General features: G+C 36.3%; 1 protein-coding gene across 1 annotated transcript in view; it reads right to left on the bottom strand.

Moving 5' to 3' along the window:
* Positions 1-1,120: 1,120 nt before the first annotated feature.
* The window catches only part of col21a1.L (collagen, type XXI, alpha 1 L homeolog), a 93,501-nt gene continuing 74,953 nt past the window's right edge, over positions 1,121-19,668 (bottom strand). The window contains 11 exon segments of the mRNA NM_001094389.1: positions 1,121-2,479; positions 4,086-4,163; positions 7,020-7,220; positions 7,458-7,512; positions 7,598-7,744; positions 8,058-8,090; positions 9,786-9,830; positions 12,500-12,535; positions 13,423-13,494; positions 15,626-15,679; positions 17,347-17,400. Of these exon segments, the coding sequence (NP_001087858.1) occupies positions 2,292-2,479; positions 4,086-4,163; positions 7,020-7,220; positions 7,458-7,512; positions 7,598-7,744; positions 8,058-8,090; positions 9,786-9,830; positions 12,500-12,535; positions 13,423-13,494; positions 15,626-15,679; positions 17,347-17,400 (963 nt within the window). The 3' untranslated portion in view covers positions 1,121-2,291.

The raw sequence follows: 19,668 nt of genomic DNA, 5'->3' as shown, positions 1-19,668 counted from the left end.
TTTATTTGAAAAATGCACGACATGTTTCGGATCCGGTGATCCTTCCTCAGGTGCTCATAGGGGGGTCACCATCTTGGAAAGTGTCTACTACACTCTGAGCAGCTGTTGAGAAGCTAAGCTTAGGGGTCATCACTAATTATCAAGCAGAAAATGAGGTTGGTCTGTATGTAATATAAGTTGATGCTACAATGCTGCTTATTAAATCATGATGCTAGTTGGACTGGTTTCTGAGCTGCCATGTAGTAATTATCTGCTATAATTATTAATCAGCCTTATATTGTGAGACATTTATATTCTATGTGTATTGCATAACTTGAACTTGTCCCTCAGCTCAATAAGTGACAGCAGCACAGAGCATGTGCAGTGAATCTATATAAAACAAGATGGGGAGCTACTGGGGCATCATTGGAGACACAGATCTGTACTGTTAAAGGACTGTGATTACATTGGGCTGGTACAGAAATGTACATTTCTAGCTTACTTCTTTAGTTACACTTTAATTCTCCTTTAACTCAAACCATACAATAAAATATTCCTATTTTAACTTTTAAATTGACAATATCCACCCCCTGTTTATTTGACAAGTATTGGTTTAAATATAATTAAATAATAATAATAAAAAAGTAGCAATTGCAAAACCATATTAAAATGGCCATGAAACTATTTATTATTTCTAAGGAGAAGGTACAGATAGCAACTATCGACAACAAAATAACTGTGAAATTCTTAAGATATGTCAATTGCTGTGTTTATAAATATACAGATTTAATAAGACTTTGCAAATATTGACAGTACAGTCATAGGAGTCAACATTGTCCTGACTTTGCATACAATATATCAAAAATATCTAAATGGTCCCATCAGAGTTCAAGGTAAGTTGATGTTATATTGATAAAGGCTGATGCTGGCATATCTAAGCAGTAGCAGCTATCCACATTGCCTTCACACATTTAAAATATTAAAGGAAAATTGTGTTTATAACATTTTCATTGGCAAAAAAGCTATGCTATGCAAGACTCATGTATAGATAGAGAGATTCACATTAGAATGGAGTTCTGATGCCGTTCTGTGACTAGCAAATGAAAATATATTGATCATACAAAGCAAAGACACCATGAAATATCTTTAAAATATTTTAATCCTAGAAGAAAAGACTGTCTTTCATGTACAATACATTGTAGGTTGCCATAAAAAAATAGTGATTTTAAAGGGGAAGTTCACCTTTTTTTTATTGTGTATGCTTTTTGAATTATTAGCTTTTCAATTCTTTTTTCCAGGTTGCAACTGAAATTGATGTCTGATTGACGGGATCAATGACACCAGTAATGAAAAAAAGATTTGACATCAGGCTTCAATTGTATTGGTATTCTTACCATTTTAATTGGCTTTCTTTCTGCTCAGACCTTAAATTTCCAACGACTGCATGGTTGTAAGTTAATTAAGCTTTAGAAACTACATAGCAGTTTAAACCCCAAGTCTTTAGTAAAAAAAGTACTGGTATAGGACCTCTCATCTGGAAATACAATATTCAGAAAGGTTGCAAATAACAGGAATACCATCTCCTTAGGAGTCTATTTTAAGCCAATAATTCTTATTTTTCATTTATTTTTTTTCTCTGCATGAATAAACCTTCTACTTGATGGAAACTAAGCTATATAAATCCATATTGGTGGCAAAACAATCCTATGGGGTTTATATGAAATGTTTTTTTTTAGTAGACTTAAGGTAGGGTGATCAAAATTATGGAAAAACCCATTATCTGGAAAACCCCAAGTACCAAGCATTCCGGATAATAAACCCCATGCCTGTACATAATTTAAAAAAAGACAATAGATAAAAACACAAAGCCTAATTACATATTGTCTTAGAATACTATTGTCCACAACATGCTTGAATTTAAAGGTGAACTATCCCTTTAATCAGAAATGATCAAGACACGTTTTATAAACCTTCTCGTAGAAAGTAAGCATGTTGGCATTAACATTCCAGGAAATCTAATTACACACATGATGTAATGAAGCATTTTGTGAAACAATTTCACAGTTAATTACATCTGTAAAATTTTACAGATAGATAAATACAGGTACATATTAAGGACATCAATGTAAAAAGACATATACTTTTAATTGAGAAACATTATTATTTCAGATTTAAAGACAGTTTCTCCTTAAAAAGCAAACATTTCATTAACAAAAACAGAGGTACTCGTGTTCCTTTTTAATTGACAACTAGTAAATTTCCTGAGGCATGAAAGACTGAAAAACACATAGTCATGCTTCTTCTGATGTTCACTAATAATTTGGTCCTTTTCTAAATGGATCTCTTCTCATGACTGCACCATAACACAAAGATGGATCACATATTCCTGCATCACCAGGGGGACCTTGAGTGCCAGGAGGCCCACGATCTCCTTCTCTACCAGGAGGCCCCAGGGGTCCAGTTCGCCCATCTTTGCCTACACCAGGTAGACCTGCAGGTCCTTAAATAGGTAAGAAGATATAATTAAGGATTTATGGTATTAAAATGGTAGATCCCACTGTTCTGCTAAACATGTCAATAGCCATATACAGTATGATATAGGTTAAACTTAGTCAATTTCACTGGCTTTATCTCAAAATACTTTTTTGAAGTAATCAAAAATCAAAATTAACATACAGCTCCACAGAGCTATTTTGAGATAAACTCTATCTTTACTGCTGTGCATGTCCTGAGTTGCCTACAGGTGTTTGTGTCCTTTTGCTTGTCACAAAAATAAGCAAAGGAGAGTACTGTTACTTTTATGGCTACAAGGGCAAACCAGTCAACTACATACCCCCTTTAGCTATAGTTTTTCTATGTATCAAGAATAGGGGAACAAGCTGTGTGTTGGGCATGGCAGAAGAAAACAATGGAATTTCACTGCTGATGTGCTTGAATGCAAAGCACTGTACTGTTGGCCTCCAACTTTTTCCTTTGTCTCTCCAATATTTTTAACGTTAATTTTTACTGAGGTTTGGACACTCAACTAAATAAACTTTTGGGAAATTCATGAAAAAAAATAAATAAATACTTTTTCAAAGGACAGAATCTGAGTGTGTAAATTCTCTTCATTATTGAAAAGGGAATAAGGAAATGAATACCTGTAATAAAATTAAAATAGAGAGAAAGAAAGAGAATAAAAAGGGGGAGGAGTTAAGGGTCATAGAAATCAATGTGAAGTACTTTTTTTATTATTCGTATATGGGCTTGCTTGAACATTAATTACAAAGATATTAAAGACTAAACAAAAAAAAAGATTACTTAATTTCAGAAGTTAAAAAACATTTTTCCTCTGGGTCAGGTTGTTTTCTCCTAACTTAACCAGGAATAGATTACTTGTGCAGGGATGTAGCTTTAGGTAGATTCACAGGCGATTGTCCCTGCTTTTGCAACCTAGTATGCTCCATGAATTTTGGGTGACTTTAATTTAAGGATCCATACATGTTAACTCCCCTGCATTTCCTGGGAGATACTTGGTTTTGGAGCCCACCCCGCACTCCTGTCATTATAGGCCCATTTCTTAAACTCCCTCCTAATGATGTGGGCATATGCAGCAAGTGTCGTACTGGGATACCAGGGGCCCACCAAAAAACCTTACACCATGGACCCACTTTCCAAACTATAATTCCTCCTCTCCTCACTCAACCTCTTTATTCTCTTTATTCTACTTACTTTATTCTTCCATTATTAAGCATTTTTCCTATACCATACCCCCTATGATAATTTGGTTGCACCATTTTTTATCTCCTGGCCCTGCTGTTCTCATGGTCAGTTCTGGACTGAGATTCAAAATAGGCCCTGGCATTTCTGATACACAGTGGCTCAAACAGCTCACATTAGAGAGCCAAACAGCCCCCCCACCAGCCCAATAAGTTGCCAGTCTATGGCAACTTAAGCAGTCCCTCTGGCATTTGCCAGAACCCACAGATTGACGGTCTAGGCCTGCTCATGGTAGACGTCTCTGTGGATCAAAAGTTTAAACAAGTCCAAAAGCCTTACACTAGTGCCATAGTGGAGCTGAATTGTAATGTGTTAGTTATTCTGAAGCACCTGAGCTTGTAAATTACCTGGAACACCTGGGGAACCCTGTGGTCCTGGCTCAATGTCACCTTTATTTCCCTTTGCACCTGGTTTGCCTGGAAGCCCTAGATTTAAAAACAGTGCAAATGATATACAAAAGAAATTAATATTTTAAAAGAGAGGAAAACAGTAAAGTCCATACACACAAAAGGTATTAAAATGTAAAATGGTTCCTAAGTATTGCACTATTATTAGAAATTACACTTGTATCAACTAAGAATAGAGTCACATGACCAACTTTCCTGTAGTGATGGGCGAATGTGACCCATTTTGCTTTGCAGAAAATTCGCGAGACGGTCAAAATTCGCCGAAATGCATCGAAGTCTATGGGCTACACATTTTTTTCTGACTACTTACAAGATGTGACCTTAATAGCTGCCGCTAAAGCCCCAGCACATTACCAGTTATGTCTAGCCTATGTTCACACCCAGTGGAGTAACTATAGAGGTAGCAGACCCCTCAGTCGCGGGAGGCCTTGGGGAAAGGGGGGCCAGGACTGTGGGCTCAGCTTCAGCATGAAAACCTCCCCCCCACTACATCTTCTTTAAATATATGCAAGCAGGGGTGCTCAGCAGGTCCGGACTGAGAATTAAAATAGGCCCTGGCATTTCAGATACACAGAGGCCGAATCAGGCTACACAGAGGCCCAAACAGCCCCCACCAGCCCACTAAATACTGTCTTTCTATGGCACCTTATAGCAGCCCCTCTGGCATTTGCCAGAACCCAAAGATTGCCAGTACGGGCCTGGTGCTCAGGTTCGGTGCGAACAGGAGTACCTTGTCCAAAGATATTTTTGCCTGTTAGTTCCACTGTGACCGTAGCCTTACAGTATTCATGGCAACCTATTAGTAGGGCACCTATCATGGGTGTCCGGGGGGAGTCAAGTTGGTACTTTATGGCATCCAGTTTGGCCATGTTGTTCCTGCAAAGTGGTAGAATGCTTTTCTTGGCTTTATCAATCCTCAGTCTGCTATTCAATTGTCATTGTTCACACACCCAGAGGCCAACAATTCTGTTGATAGGCTAGCCTCCAATTAAAGGGGATGTAAAGGCAATAATGGAAAAAAAATCTAATTTTTACTCTCTTTAATGAAAAATAAATACTTAAATTAAAAAAACGTGTACCATTTTTATAAGAAACTTGACTGATTGAAATTGAAGTGAAATTCCCCCTTTATTTTACTTGATCTGACTGCTGCAGATGGTCCCTAGCTGCTCTGCAGGGAAACAAACATACTTTCAAATTGCAGGGGGTCTGCATATTCTGTTTATTAACCAGTCTTGCTGTATTGGCTTCTATGGCAGATTATTTGACTGACATTATTTGTGCTATTTTGATAATTCATGACGATCCCTAAGCTTAGCCTCCCAACAGAAGCCCAGACCAGACTGAGCATGTGCAAGATTTTGGTCTTGCAAAGATGGTTCAACATAGTTGCAAGATGACAGCCCCCTGTGGCCAACTTTGAAAGCATAATTTGTTTAATTAGGCTTCTGGTGCCGTAATTTCATTTTTATGTTTAGTATACAAAATATAGCATTACTAGCATTATTCTATTTTAGACTTTAGCTCCATTTTAAGGACTCCTGGCACTCACATGGTAAGCCAGCTCTGCATCCCTGTTTTACTCACTTTACACACTTCTGATCCGTCCAAACCTTGCCCATTTCTTTGCAAATTCCTCCCTTTTAATAGCAGACAAGATCAATTATTTCAGACTGCAGCAACAGGCTACACTGCAAATGAAGAGCTGCTCCAAAGTTGCAATAAACATAAACATTGGAGTTTCAATTGCTCAACTACAATGCTGGAATGTAAAGTATTAATACTTATTACAGATAATGAATACACTCACTTAAATGATAAGTGGTCTAACATTGCACCCAAGAGCTTTATCTGTTTTCATCAGGAGGAGCAACATTATAGAAGACATTTCAATTATTAGGTACAAAGATGGTGTCTCTAAAGACAGAAACCATTTGGTGCCAGATTTTCCTTTTTTGTTTCTACTTTTTTTAATCTATTTAAAAACACATATGGTCGCCAGATACCAAACTTCTTATCAGTGTACCATAGTTATTACTCTAACGTAAAGTCAGAGCCGCTGTATGATCAAGGCACTTTTGATCAAAAGCAGATTATCATCTTCTAAACGACTTAATAAAATAAGCAGTATAGAGTGAAAAATAACTGTTGATATAAAATATTATTTGTTAGTAGTGCTCAGCAGGCATTGGCTATAAATCCATAAATGAGCAGCAAGTTTATTTTCTAGAAATAAATGAATATTTATTAACTATAAGAACTGAGCTTCAAATTTGCAAGTGACTATGAAATACAGCTAAAAGTTATTTTAAATTAAGCTCAAAAAAATTGATTAAAAAAACCTTCCTCACTTTCAGGAATATTTTTAATGAATTGACATTTATCAAAGCAGTATTGGAGTGCTCAGCAATGCCTTGCTCGGCACATACACTCATCCAAACCCTGCAAACTGATACAAATCACATGCCGGGAGAAAGGATTCAGCCAATTCTCTTCAGCTCATGAATTGTTCGACAGCAGAAAATAACTAGCTAATGAGGGGGTTGTTGTTAAATGTGTAAAATACAGATTATTTGTTCCAGCTTTATTATTCCTTTCCTCTGCTAATGTCCTTTCCATCTGTTTGCCTGTGTTTTTCTTCTCAACATTTCTTGATAATATTTTTTTTTTACTTGTGTCCAGTTATCTACAGTTTTAGGTATTTCATTTTTATCAGTGCACACTTTGAATGAACATGTTGCAATGCAGCCATGAGTACTTTCTAACTGAAAGGGCAATAGTATATGCGTGTGTGTATGTTGATTTTGTGCATCCAAATATTAAGCTCCAGAAATTCCAAGACTAAAGAATATGTTGTGTTTGTATAAAACCTACCTTTAGTTCCTGGGATACCTGGAAGACCTGGTTGCCCCACAAGACCGGAAAAACCATTTCTTCCTGGTAATCCAGGGTGACCTCTTGTACCTTCTGGGCCTACTGGCCCTGGGGGACCGGGGAGTCCAGGAGACCCTTCCTGAGTCTTACACTGATTACAGTTTTGCCGTATATCATTTTGAATTAAGGATGGTAACTGAGCTGTCAGCAAAAAAAAAGCAATAGAAAAATGATTACAGTCTCTTATTTTTGCCTTTTCTCTGATTTTCCTTATTTATACAGATTTAGGATCTATTACTTGAAATGATAGGAGCCTGTGGTTTACCAGACAAGGGCTCTTAAGCTAATATGACTACTAAAGAACATTTACAACCAATATGGAATTTTGCTAGCTTAGTTATGCTTAGTATACTACTGTAATCCATTGTATAAACATACCTTTCAAAACATCCAGGCAGATTTGCCTTATAAAAGCTTCAGATTGTTCTTTACCCTGGAAAAAAATGATTTAATAACTGTAGTTGTAATACAAAAGTGACTCCCTATAGTATTTGAAGCAACTAAGTTGAATAAATTACCTGCTGTCCTTTTGGTCCAGGTAGCCCTTGTGTCCCTCTTTCACCACTCATACCTCTAGGGCCAGGGGCACCAATTAATCCCATATTGCCAGGTTCTCCTCTTGGTCCAGTTATTCCCCGATGTCCATGCTCACCAATTTCTCCTTTCTGAAATTAACATTAACATTACAATATATATGCATTTTATAACCATATAATTTTATTCAGTTATTCTAAAAACATATTACAATAGAATTGAATACCCAGAACATGCTTTCCTCCTTACTTGAACTTAATTCCGATGTGTACAGCTATCATTGTTTTATTGATATTTCTAACCTGTAAGGGCGTATCATTTGCCAAGGCTCCAGTTAGTTATTAGTGGGTTAACCCGTTAATATGCAGATTTTTTTTCCATTCTCAGGACAATGTTAGTCACATGATAAACTTCAGCCTTCTTTCACTTATAAAAAAAGGTTACCTCTCCTTTAGAACCAGTGACTCCATGTTCACCCTTGAGAAAATGGAAAAAGTAGGGTTATTACTTGATGTGTATTAGTATAAATCTTAAACTGGTCAAACATAATGCATCTGAATCACATGTATCACCAGATCTATTGCAGGCCATATATTACCTCTCATGTTGACAGTCTTTGTGAATTATTCACTATGTACAATAGGTTAAAATGCTCATAAGTTCATGGACACACAAGGTGAATTGGAATGCTTTGCTGTCCATGCAATTTTCAGCTCAGGGCATTGTAAGTAAAACATGTAGCACTGTCCTGTCCTTCATTTGAATGGGAATCACTTGGACCCACATGGTGCACTCATGGTCAGGTGATTATCAGTCGGAAACACTTACTGATCCAGATAATACATACATACAGTAAGTATACCTTGCAAGTCCAACCGATTAGCATTATAGTGAATGGAGAAGCAGTTTGGAGTATTTACAATGAGAAATGTGCTTTTCTTATTCTAGATAGGACTTGAAAAACAAGGTAATGACTGAATGGTTATTGTGGGTTATTGTTGTTCTGCACAATTGAACATATTGTATTAAAAACCACTCCTCTTTAGACAGCATGATGATTGCCAATTAGTGATGGGCACATAAATTTGCCAGGCGCAAATTTGCAGCGAATTTTCCGTGTTTTGCCGCCGGCAAATACATTTGGGAAACTGCAGCAAAAATTTGCCAGCTAAAAATCTGCCATGTCAAAAAAATATGGGCATGCATCAGAATAGGCACGCGAGTAAAAATTGACACGCGTCAAAATTATTAGGACGCCCATTGACTTCAATGCGTTTTGCAAATTTTTCAGACATAAGCAGAAAAACATTGGTCTTACTTATAACCTATAGTCTATAGTCAAAAAAAAAAAAGGTTTACTTTCGAGTATTTATTATTAGTATAATCTAGGTAGTAGCAAGTCGTTTTTGCTTTTTCATATGACTATAAAAGTATTTTCCATATTTTTAAAAAATATTTGTTGAACTTTATTCCTAATGCAGTGACATAGTTGTATAATAATATTGGTACCTACGTATGTAATAAAAGGCACAACATTTACAAATAGCAACTAATAGTATTCCTGCTATTAAATAGGTGGCTAGTGTATGCTATCTTTTAACTGGTGGCTGTAGGTGACTATACTTGTAGCACACTTGTGCCTTTTAACACAATAAAAAGCAAAATTACACTTACAGGGTTATGTAATAAAAGGATTTAGTTTGCCAAGAAGCAGTAACTTATAGCAACCATACAGCAGGTAGAATTCACTGGTCACCTGTTTAAAAGCAAATATCTTATTGGCTGCTATGGGTTACTCCTACTGGGCAAATTTAGTGCCTTTTATTTCATTTGGGGGGGATAGTCACAAGTGTTTTTTTTTAGCTCTCCAAGCAGCTCCAGCCCCACAGCTATAGACAGCTTACTGGGACAAACAAGGTGATGCTCACACCCTTACCTTCTCAATAAATCGTATAGCCTGACACTCTACCAAATAATAGAAAAGCCACTTACTGGCACACAGGCCAAGTGCAGCAGGACAAACTCTTGCTTATTTGTTAGTGGAAATAAACAAGCAAGAATTCATCCTGCATTCTGGGAGGAGGAATATATCTTCTTTCCATTATTTTGCTAGTAACAATGTCATATCATTCTTTACATGATTATTAATGAAATGATTAATGTATATCCTACCTTTAATCCTGGCATGCCAGAGGAACCATGTTCTCCTTTGTGACCCTTTAAAGTTGTATCAGAAAAACAATTTAAGGAAAAGTGGTAAAATTATATAAAATGATGACTGCTATAAGCTGCAATAAAGCTGTTATGATACATACAGTATAACCAGATAAAGATGTTTGTTGTTATTGAGGGCAGTGTTATAATAGTAAAATTGAGGTTTACCAAAAACCTATTACAATATCAAAATCCATTCAGAGTATTTTCTTTCCAAACACTGCAGCTTTCCTGGATGATGCAGAGAGGAATGTCCCCATGCATAACAAATGTATTTTTATCTATTATGCATTTAGACCATAGGAGCCCTAGTGAGATGCTTATTGTCCCATCTTGCACTGACAAAGAACTGAACCCCCAGACAATCACTATTAATGTACTGTATATTTTCAAATACAAGCACTAATTTAAAATTTGCAAAATCAAGAATTTTGCAATGGATTAATATGTCATCGTTATTACACTGAAAATTATTTGCCTGTAACACTTTTTCCAAAAAATCTTATTTGAGGGTGGCATGGTCTTTCTGTCACAAAAAACAATACCAGTATATAACTTACAGATAAAAGTGTTTTTTCCAGTGACTAATGACTAGCTAGGCACTACCAGAGAACAGTGGATACATTCTGCTTATTTTTTTTCTCTGAAAGACTCTTTATTACATTTCCCCATATTTATTTAATAAGCTAATTGCACTCATTACAAGCCCTATTTATTGGCCTCATGTTAAACAAAGAGATGTATTTAAAGCATTGAAATATCTTCAATAGCTAATCATGTGTGCATCATCATCTGAATGCATTCACTTCACAAATTCCAGAGATTCTGGAGTTTGATGCCTCACAGCCTCCTTTCTAACATCAGAAGCTCAGGGGATGGAAACTATTGTGTGTAAAGATGTAATAAGGGTTAGAGTAAATAATCTGTCCCTTCAGGAAATGTACTAGTAGGGTGGAATGTTTGGCTTTTTCCCAAATGGGAATCTTAAAAACAAACTTAGAGCAAGAGAAATCTATTTTGCTGATGGTGTTGAAGTCCTTTGTGGTGTTAACTGAAATATCATTAGCGAGATATGTTTTATTTCAGAAAACAAAACGCTTTTCTCATAGTCAGTTCTGATATCATATTATCAATTTCACAATCTGTGCCAATACTTCAATTGTCTTATAATTGTCTTTACTTGAAAAGCAAAAATAGCTTTTAATTGTTAAATTCTCTTGGCAGTCCAAGAGATTTTCAGAGATTAATTTGCCACCAAGTCCATTAAAGTGGACCTGTCACCCAGGCATAAAAAGCTGTATATTAAAAGTCCTTTTCAAAATAATCATGGAATCCAAACTCTTTTTTTTTATTAAAGCATTTATAGCTGTTGTAAAAATCTCAGCTGTCAATCAAATATTGCCTGCCCCTCCTCTATGCATAGAGGCGGGGCAAGCAATTACTTTCACTTTCCATTCAGCACTTCCTAGATGCCACCACACTCCCCACATTCCCCCAGTTCTATTAACCATTTAATTGTGTAGCCAGAGCATGGGGATGGACATTGTGTCCTCCATTCTGGTGCACAAACAAGATTCATAGATGATGCAAGGCTTGTCTTAATAACAGTGTCCACAAAATGGCTCCTGCCTGCTTGCTATTATGATGAGTTCTCAGACTGATGGAAACAAGATTCAAATAATTTATACAGTGTAATTAAAGTTCATTTTGCTTGACTAACATGATAACATAGGATTTGGATTATTTTTTTTGGGTGACGGGTCCCCTTTAAGATCATACAAGAGAAAAGCTGATGCCCCCTATCTAGATTGCATGGCATTGACTTTGTGATCATTCACTCAAGCATCTACTGTATAACAGTGTATCTTGCATTGCATTTATATATTTGAATTTCTTAGTCATAATTACATTGGTGTCAACGGGAAGGCATTCAAACACATATGAGCTGTTTTATTTATTTTTATTGAAACATACATTGTTTGAGGGGTATAGTTTTCCTTTAAAGAAAAATCATAAATGCTAAGTGCATGGCATTAAATTGGACCATCACTTTGAGAAATAATTCCAAATCCTACTTTATGATGCTGGTCAAACAAAATAAACTTTACTTGCACTATAAAAAATATTCAAAGCTTGCTTTTTTAGTCTTGGAATTCACAAAAACATCAAGCAGACAGGTGCCATTTTGTGGAGACTGTTATTGAGGCAAGCTTTGCATCATGACAAAAGCTTGTTTATATTTCTGATGGAAGCAAAGGATTTTACAAGGCTCATAGGTATGGGTGTTTAAAAAAGAACTGCTTGAGTTCTGCATGGCTGGGAAGTAAGACAGGGGCTCCCCCTGCTGTTCATAAGTATGATTGTTTTCCTGCCCAGCAGTTAGAGACCGTCTGACAATTCCTATCCACAGCAGTAAATGAAGGGAGAATCACACTTCATACAGTCAGGTTTCTTTAAAACAGTACACTTTTTTAATTAAAGTATATTGGAGATAGGTTTTTTTTTTATTAAAGAAAGTAAAAATTGGATTTAATTTTTTTTGCCTTTACATGCCCTTTTAAATGTTCTCCTTAAACGCACTGAATAAATTAAGTTTGGTAAATATAAAAGAACTAGTTTTCATTATTGAATTATTATTTCATCAGTCATTTGCATGACATTTATAGATATACCTGCATCCCTCTTTCGCCCAGATTCCCTTTGTCGCCCTGAAAAAAATATATTAAAAATTCACTTATTATAACAAAATAAATATATGATGTAATTTCTACAGCGTGCATATGCCAGGTGTATACATAAAGGTACATAATAATTTTCTGATGGAAGCAAAGGATTTTACAAGGCTCATAGAAGTACCATGATTTAACATTTTTGTTAAAGAGCAATCGATTCATATTTTATTTGCAGGAATCAGTGGTGCTGTGGCATATCATATGTGATTTATCTGTACTAAATCTTTATAAATGAGCAATATTTGCTTAACAGTTTGTGTGTGAGCATCTATGACAACTTTATTTTCTGTTTTATTATTTAAGAGACTTCCTTAGGAACACCTTTCATGGAACTAACATTTTTAAGGTTCCATTTGGGGAATAAGCAAACTGCAGATCAATCAGTGCTTCTTATCAGAATGTCTTTATTCCCCCAGCCCCAGATCAGTTATCTTTACTTTTATGCCCTATAACATTAAGGGAGTTATTTATTAAAGTCCAAATGCTACAAACTCGAAAAAAAAAAAATCTAAAATTTTCGAGGCTGCAAAAAGTCAGAATCTGAAACTACTCCATCTTCAACCTTTTGAGGTCCTTTAGAAGTCAATGGCAATTTTGATTTTTTACGTGACAATCTGAAAAAGTCACGGTTTTCAAGTAGTCACAGCTTTCAAAAAGTAGTGATATTTCCCGATCCAATGTTTTTGATTTTTTTTATTGATAAATAAGGGCAAATCATGGATTCTAGTTTGGTTGGACTTTTTTTTTATTTAAAACATCAGAAAATTTTGGATTTTGATAATTAACCCCCTTACAGTTTGAAGCCCAATTACATGAAGCACTGCTTTAAAAAAAGAACATTTAATTGTCATGCTGAATGTTACCTTTGGACCCATGAGTCCTGGTATCCCTGTATAGCCTTGTTGCCCTGGAATGCCCATTTCACCCTTTTCTCCCTAGTTAATAGAGGACAGTGAAGACTGTATGAGAACATAACTGATATAAAAGATATGATACTCACCAATAGTTAGATGCAAACATTAGTAATAATTTCAACAATGATGGGTAATTTTACTTTAGGATAGTGATTAATCTATGCTGTATGCAATTTTGGATTTAAAATGCAAAGTCACCATTAAACAGATTATATTTTACAAAATAAGCAAAAGAAGAGCTTTCTAAATACTGTATGTTCATCCACAAGTAGCAAACATTTTACAGGCTGCAGCTAGGATTGCATAGATGGACAGTTCAATGTGGCCTTAAAGATTGTTCCTTCAGGCGGTAAATATCATGAACGGTAAGATAAAATTCAGAATGATTGTACGCCTTAAATAAGGGTTGTTGGCGGTAACATAACTAGCGGGCGGTGGGACGTGCAGCCGGAGCCCTAACCCCCACCCCCCTCTGCATGCAATTTTCTGGCCAGCTTCAGTGGAGTGCGAGCTGCCGGGGGGCCCTGAGGGGGTGCGGGCCCTAGTCCAATCCTACCCCCTGCTCCCCGGTAGTTCTGCCAGTGGTAGTTGGACAATCTATATATAGTTTTCCAAAATTGCAAAAGGCTGGGTCCAAGTATAGAAAGTGGGATAGGGGAAGAAAGGTAAAGTCTTGTAGCAATGGTGGGTCACCTTAAAGTTGCAGTATCTAGGGAGGCAAGTCCACAAAGTTCACATTTAGAACAGACATTGAGTTAGTGAATCATTTTGCTTTATAGTGAGGCAATTACTGATTCTGCCATTTGTCCTGATTTCAGCCAAAGATGAGATTGTGCTGTCAGCACTTTAGGTGTGTTATAAATGTAAGTTTTCTATTGACACCATTTCAGAGTAGCAGGTCATTTTCAACTTTATGTCATTATTAATGCTGCCAAATGTTAGTTTACCTCTGGGGGTGCTATATAGATCTTTCCTAAAGGATCTATATAGTTACAGTAGATCCTTTGGGAATAAATGGATTGGGTCTGTTTTCGATTCATTTCAAATGTATATAAACAAATGTGAGTGATTGGGAAAGGTGCTATACGGGTAAAGTATACAAGGTTTTTTTTATTGCCAACCAAAGGAAAGGTCCCATTATGAATATTCACTGACAATTGAATTTCTAATTTCAGTTGAATATAGCAGGAGTTGTAAATGCATATCCAGTCATTTTGTGGGTTTCAGTAATAATAATCTTGAGGCAGTTACACTGAACCTTAAGGGTTTCATTTGAGCAGTTCTCCCATAAAAAAACAGCAAAACAGAGATCTTGAAAGTATTTAACAATTTAGTGAAACATTTTTAATTTGTTGAACAAGATATTTAAGACAAATCATAATCTCAACTCTTTTTCTAAGGGACAGACCCAGATCTGCTTCATCTGCTATGCCAGGAGGGAGGGAGGATTGAGGAGCTGATGGCTGAGGAGTGAGTAGTAATAGCTGATGGCTGAGGAGGGAGGAGCGAGGACCCAGGACAGAGGTGTGACATCTGCCTTTGAGGAGGAGTGAGTGAAAAACGAGGTGAAGTTGCATCCCTCTGGCATAGGAGATTGCATACAGGACAGCGATTTTGCCTGAGGATGTCCTAAAATGCGTCTCCCCTGCTCACTCCTCCTCCTTCCTCTCTCTGCTACACACAATGAAGGCGCGTCCGGGGGTAACAAGTGCCCCCTTGCCCCTATGTGCGGACGCCCATGGGAGGTACTTACATGACTAACATTTATAGGACACTGTTTATGAAACCTGAACCCATGTCATTTAGTGCAACCTCCTTAATAAACAGAACTCGTAGTATTTAAGTTCAGGATTTCTCATGATGTCACTCTTTAAAGTACAGAATATGGGTGCAATTCAGTTTTATGATAAATAGCTCAAGGCTTATCTCACGGAAGCTCAATGGCGTGATATAGAGAAATCTTTAACTGAAGATAGGTTTTTATTATTATATCAGTTCTGTATATTTTTATCATTAGCTAAGTACAGTAGCAACATGATACTGAATACTGAACCTCATTTAGCCATTCATTCCAGCTTACTAAACATTGGTGATGAATGTTTACATCTTTATAATTTTTAATAAATATGGTATATAAAATTATAACCTGTACCTTCATTCCAGCAGGGCTTGCTTTGCCAGGTGGCCCAGTTTCGCCTTTATTTCCCTGTAAAGTTTACAATAATTTATGATGTTTAATGCCATCAGATCTACCCACAGTAAATTATTGGATTAGTTGTTTACTGAGAATAGCTTTCTTTAAAAATAGTTCAAATCCATAGAAAGACACAGTGCATTCAAAAAAGACACAGTAAATGTTCTATAATGCAACAGTCTAGGTCAGTGATCCCCAACCAGTAGCTCGTGAGCAACATGTTGCTCTCCAACCCCTTTGATGTTGCTCTCCGTGTCCTCAAAGCAGGTGCTAATTTTTGAATTCCAAGCTTGGGAGCAAGTTTTAATTGCATAACAACTAAGTATAGTGCCAAGTAGAGCCTCTTGTAGGCTGCCAGTTCACATAGGGGCTACCAAGTAGCCAATCACAGCCCTTATTTGGCACCCCAAGGGACTTTTTAACTTTCTTGTGTTGCTCCCCTACTCTTTTTACATTTGAATGTGGCTCACGGGTAAAAAAGGTTGGGGACCCCTGGTCTAGGTAGATGAGTATAATTAACAAACACCATTTTATCTAGGTTTATCAGAAATGTGGGACCTTATCCCACTACTGAGGGAGGGGAGGAAAGCACTGAATAGAAGGACTATTCTGAAAATCATCTATGATAAGAACTGGAGTAAATGCAGTAAATTGCAAATTATCCTAAAGATAAAAGGGGGTTGGGTAAACTATTTTTTTTCTGACCTAGTTAAACTTGGCCCCAGTGCCATATAAATAGAAAAGGATATGTATTTATACATCTTTCACATTTTATGATATAATGTAGAGCTGGGCTAAATGTAGCACAACAAAGAGGCTTAAACCCAAAATGTTTGAAAAGCCATAAATATCTTGCAAACAGGTCCAGCTGATACTATTGTTTTGTTCTGTAAACCTTGTTTTTTAATTTGTTGCAGGACCCCTGTTATTATTATTGTTTTAATGTACATCAGTGATGTACATTAAAATAATATATTAATACAAGATGCAGGAAATAATAGTAGTAATATAATATAAATAAATACAAAAGTACTGTGTGTTAAGAGACAAGATGAAGGATCTGACCACTAGAATCTGCAAACTAAGTGAGCATGCAACTTCCAAACACAAATAGAAGAAAAGGCCTGCAATTGAAGAATCGATATAGTTGCTTAAAATAGGTCATCTATAAATTACTAATAGTTAATTGAAAAGTAAAATACCTCAAAGGCATCAAAATGTGCTCTTCACAGTGCCTTGCATCAATTTCAGCAGTGCAGTTGGGCCAAAAGGATAGGGTACATGTCACTTGCAACGTGAGCACTGGAAACATTGCCAGACAGACTAAAAATATTTTATGTGACTTCTCTCAAAATGGCACTTTGCTCACTGTGCTTGTTGGTTTATAAATTAGCCCTTATAAATGGCTGCTCTACTATATGTCACATAACCAAGTAGTAAGAAATATTGTGAGGTTAGCAGATCATGTGAAAAATCTGTCAGCACTATATTCTTTGGGGGACCTGCAGCTCTGCTGCAATTATGCATGGCGGGTAGGCAGTTAGCAAAACAATGGGTTATACTGCCTAGAACAGGGATTCCCAACCTTTAGAACCTGTGAGCAACATTCAAAAGTTTTTATGCAAACAAAACTTGCCTTGAAGCATGCACATTGAGTGTTTCATATAATTCAGTCTTACCTTAGGACCCACAGGTCCTTGTGGGCCAGAAATGCCTTCAGGTCCTGATATCCCCTAAGATATGAGAAACAGCATCTCTTAAAAAGAAAACAAATGATCCTGGCATCTACTGGTACTTACATACTTCTTAATGGCAGAATAATCCTGCAATCCTCAAATGGGGAGACAAATCAGCCACATTGTAACTATGGACAATGTTATATTAGTTGGCAATGCCAGTCAAGTGGTGCAGCATTGTTAATTCCCTCACAATAATTTACCAGAATTCCCATAGACACATTGCCAATAACCACTGTTAAGATGCAGTGAACAATTAAACCTCTAATGATGATGATCACTGCTGTTCATGAAGTTTTTCTTTTCACACTTTCCTTTAAACTGGGATAATGTAGCATGCAGGATTTGGGCCATATTGTTTCTATTCACAATACTATTGCAATGTAAAAACTGAAAATACATTTCCCATGTTAAAGTGAATATTGGAAGTGCTTACTACTAATAGAATGGTGAATGGCATGCATTTCTATTATCCTTACATTATATATAATTATATGTAATTAGTTATATATCAGGGGGTTATTTATCAAAGGTGGAATGTTATAGTTTTTTTATACCTCAAATGAACTCGAATGGTATCTTATTTAAGAAAAAACTTGAATGGTAAAAACTCAATTCTGAGAGTTCGCGTTGCGTAACACAAAAACTCAAATTGATCGAGTTTTTGGTGAAAGAAAAGACTCAAATCTCTCAAATCATTTAGGTTTTGGGGCAAAACTCTCTGGAAAACACTCAAACATCATGCAGGCTATTAACATCTTCAAATGGTTCAACGCACCTCTGCCATTGACTCCTATATGACCTTGACAGGCTTTATATGATGGTATTTTTGTATTCAAGCTATTTCCAGGGTTGGTTTAATAAATTTTGAAAAATTTAACCTGAAAATGTGAGTTTTAATAAAAAAACTAAAACTCAAATTTTCATGGAAAACACAACTCAAACCTTAATAATGTAATATATAATTACATTAAAAGAAAGAAATCCAGACAACATAAATGAATACATAAATAAAAACACCTTTATCCTTTACTGTACAAAATGGTAAATATTAGTTTATTCCTGAGTTTTTGTTTTATAGATTTGTATGGCTAGTCATATATCTGCAGGATTTTATTGGTAAGGATATGTAAATTTTATTTCCAATTCATTCTAAGCTGTACAGAACAAAACAGTGTTACACATATGATTTGTTTGAAAGTAATTTTTTATTGGCCAGTAGAACACACTAGGCTAGAGATTCAGACAGGTGCTACAGATTATTACTCTTGTCTCTAAGGGAGGTTCTGACCCTCAGTTATTGCTGTATATGTCCAATTTGTTTTATTTTCAGTTGTATCCTCTGGCCCACAAAAAGAAGTAAAAAAAGATTTCAGCCAGTAAAATCTATAACACAACAGACATTTTGTAAATGTTAAAATGGTTTAAAGAGTGTTTAAAGACCAACAATAACAGTTGTGCTATTTTTCTGGAGGTGGTACATAGTTAGTGCATCCATCCTATGGAACTAAAATTAAAGCACCTTTTACGGGTTTGTGCTATGTGCGTGTCACCAGCACCTGAATGTACTTGTAATGTGCTATGGATTCAGTCTAGTTTACAATATGTACAATATATGAACAAGGCCAGTTATTTCCTCTTTGGGGTTTTTTTTGTGAAGATCCTTAACAACAATAATAATAAATTATCTTTAAAATATGGTCAGGCCGATCAGATTTTGATTATATCACCCTACATTTTATACTGTAACATGGTGGCCTGAAAGGCACTGGAAGCGTAAAAAGTAAAACTAACTTTTAAATTTTTTATTTAAATACGTTTTTTAAAACTAAAATTACATTATAAGAAAAACGGGGATTAGGCCGCTCCAAACTCACCCCCTGTGTGTTCTTCTTAGTGTAGCTCCACTTTAGTGCTCCGGGTGCTCTGCCATCAGCGTTCCCACTGAAGTAATATTACCTCAAGAAGACAAAAAGGCAGCACTCTGGTTAAAAGAAGGTGGTTTATTCCAACAGGTCACTGACCAACAACACCTGACGCGTTTCGGGAGTAACTCCCTTAATCATAGGCTTACAGGTTCAGTCATTTCACTTCCTTAAGTAGGCAGTACAACAGAGTGTGGTGTAATTTTACGAATAACCCTTTGTACAGCCTACTTAAGGAAGTGACATAACTGAACCTGTAAGCCTATGATTAACTGAGTTACTCCCGAAATGCGTCAGGTGTTGTTGGTCAGTGACCTGTTGGAATAAACCACCTTCTTTT

The sequence above is a fragment of the Xenopus laevis genome, chromosome 5L (assembly GCF_017654675.1).
Source record: "Xenopus laevis strain J_2021 chromosome 5L, Xenopus_laevis_v10.1, whole genome shotgun sequence".
In the NCBI taxonomy this organism is placed as follows: Eukaryota; Metazoa; Chordata; class Amphibia; order Anura; family Pipidae; genus Xenopus; species Xenopus laevis.
This window is presented reverse-complemented; position numbering and strand designations above follow the sequence as displayed.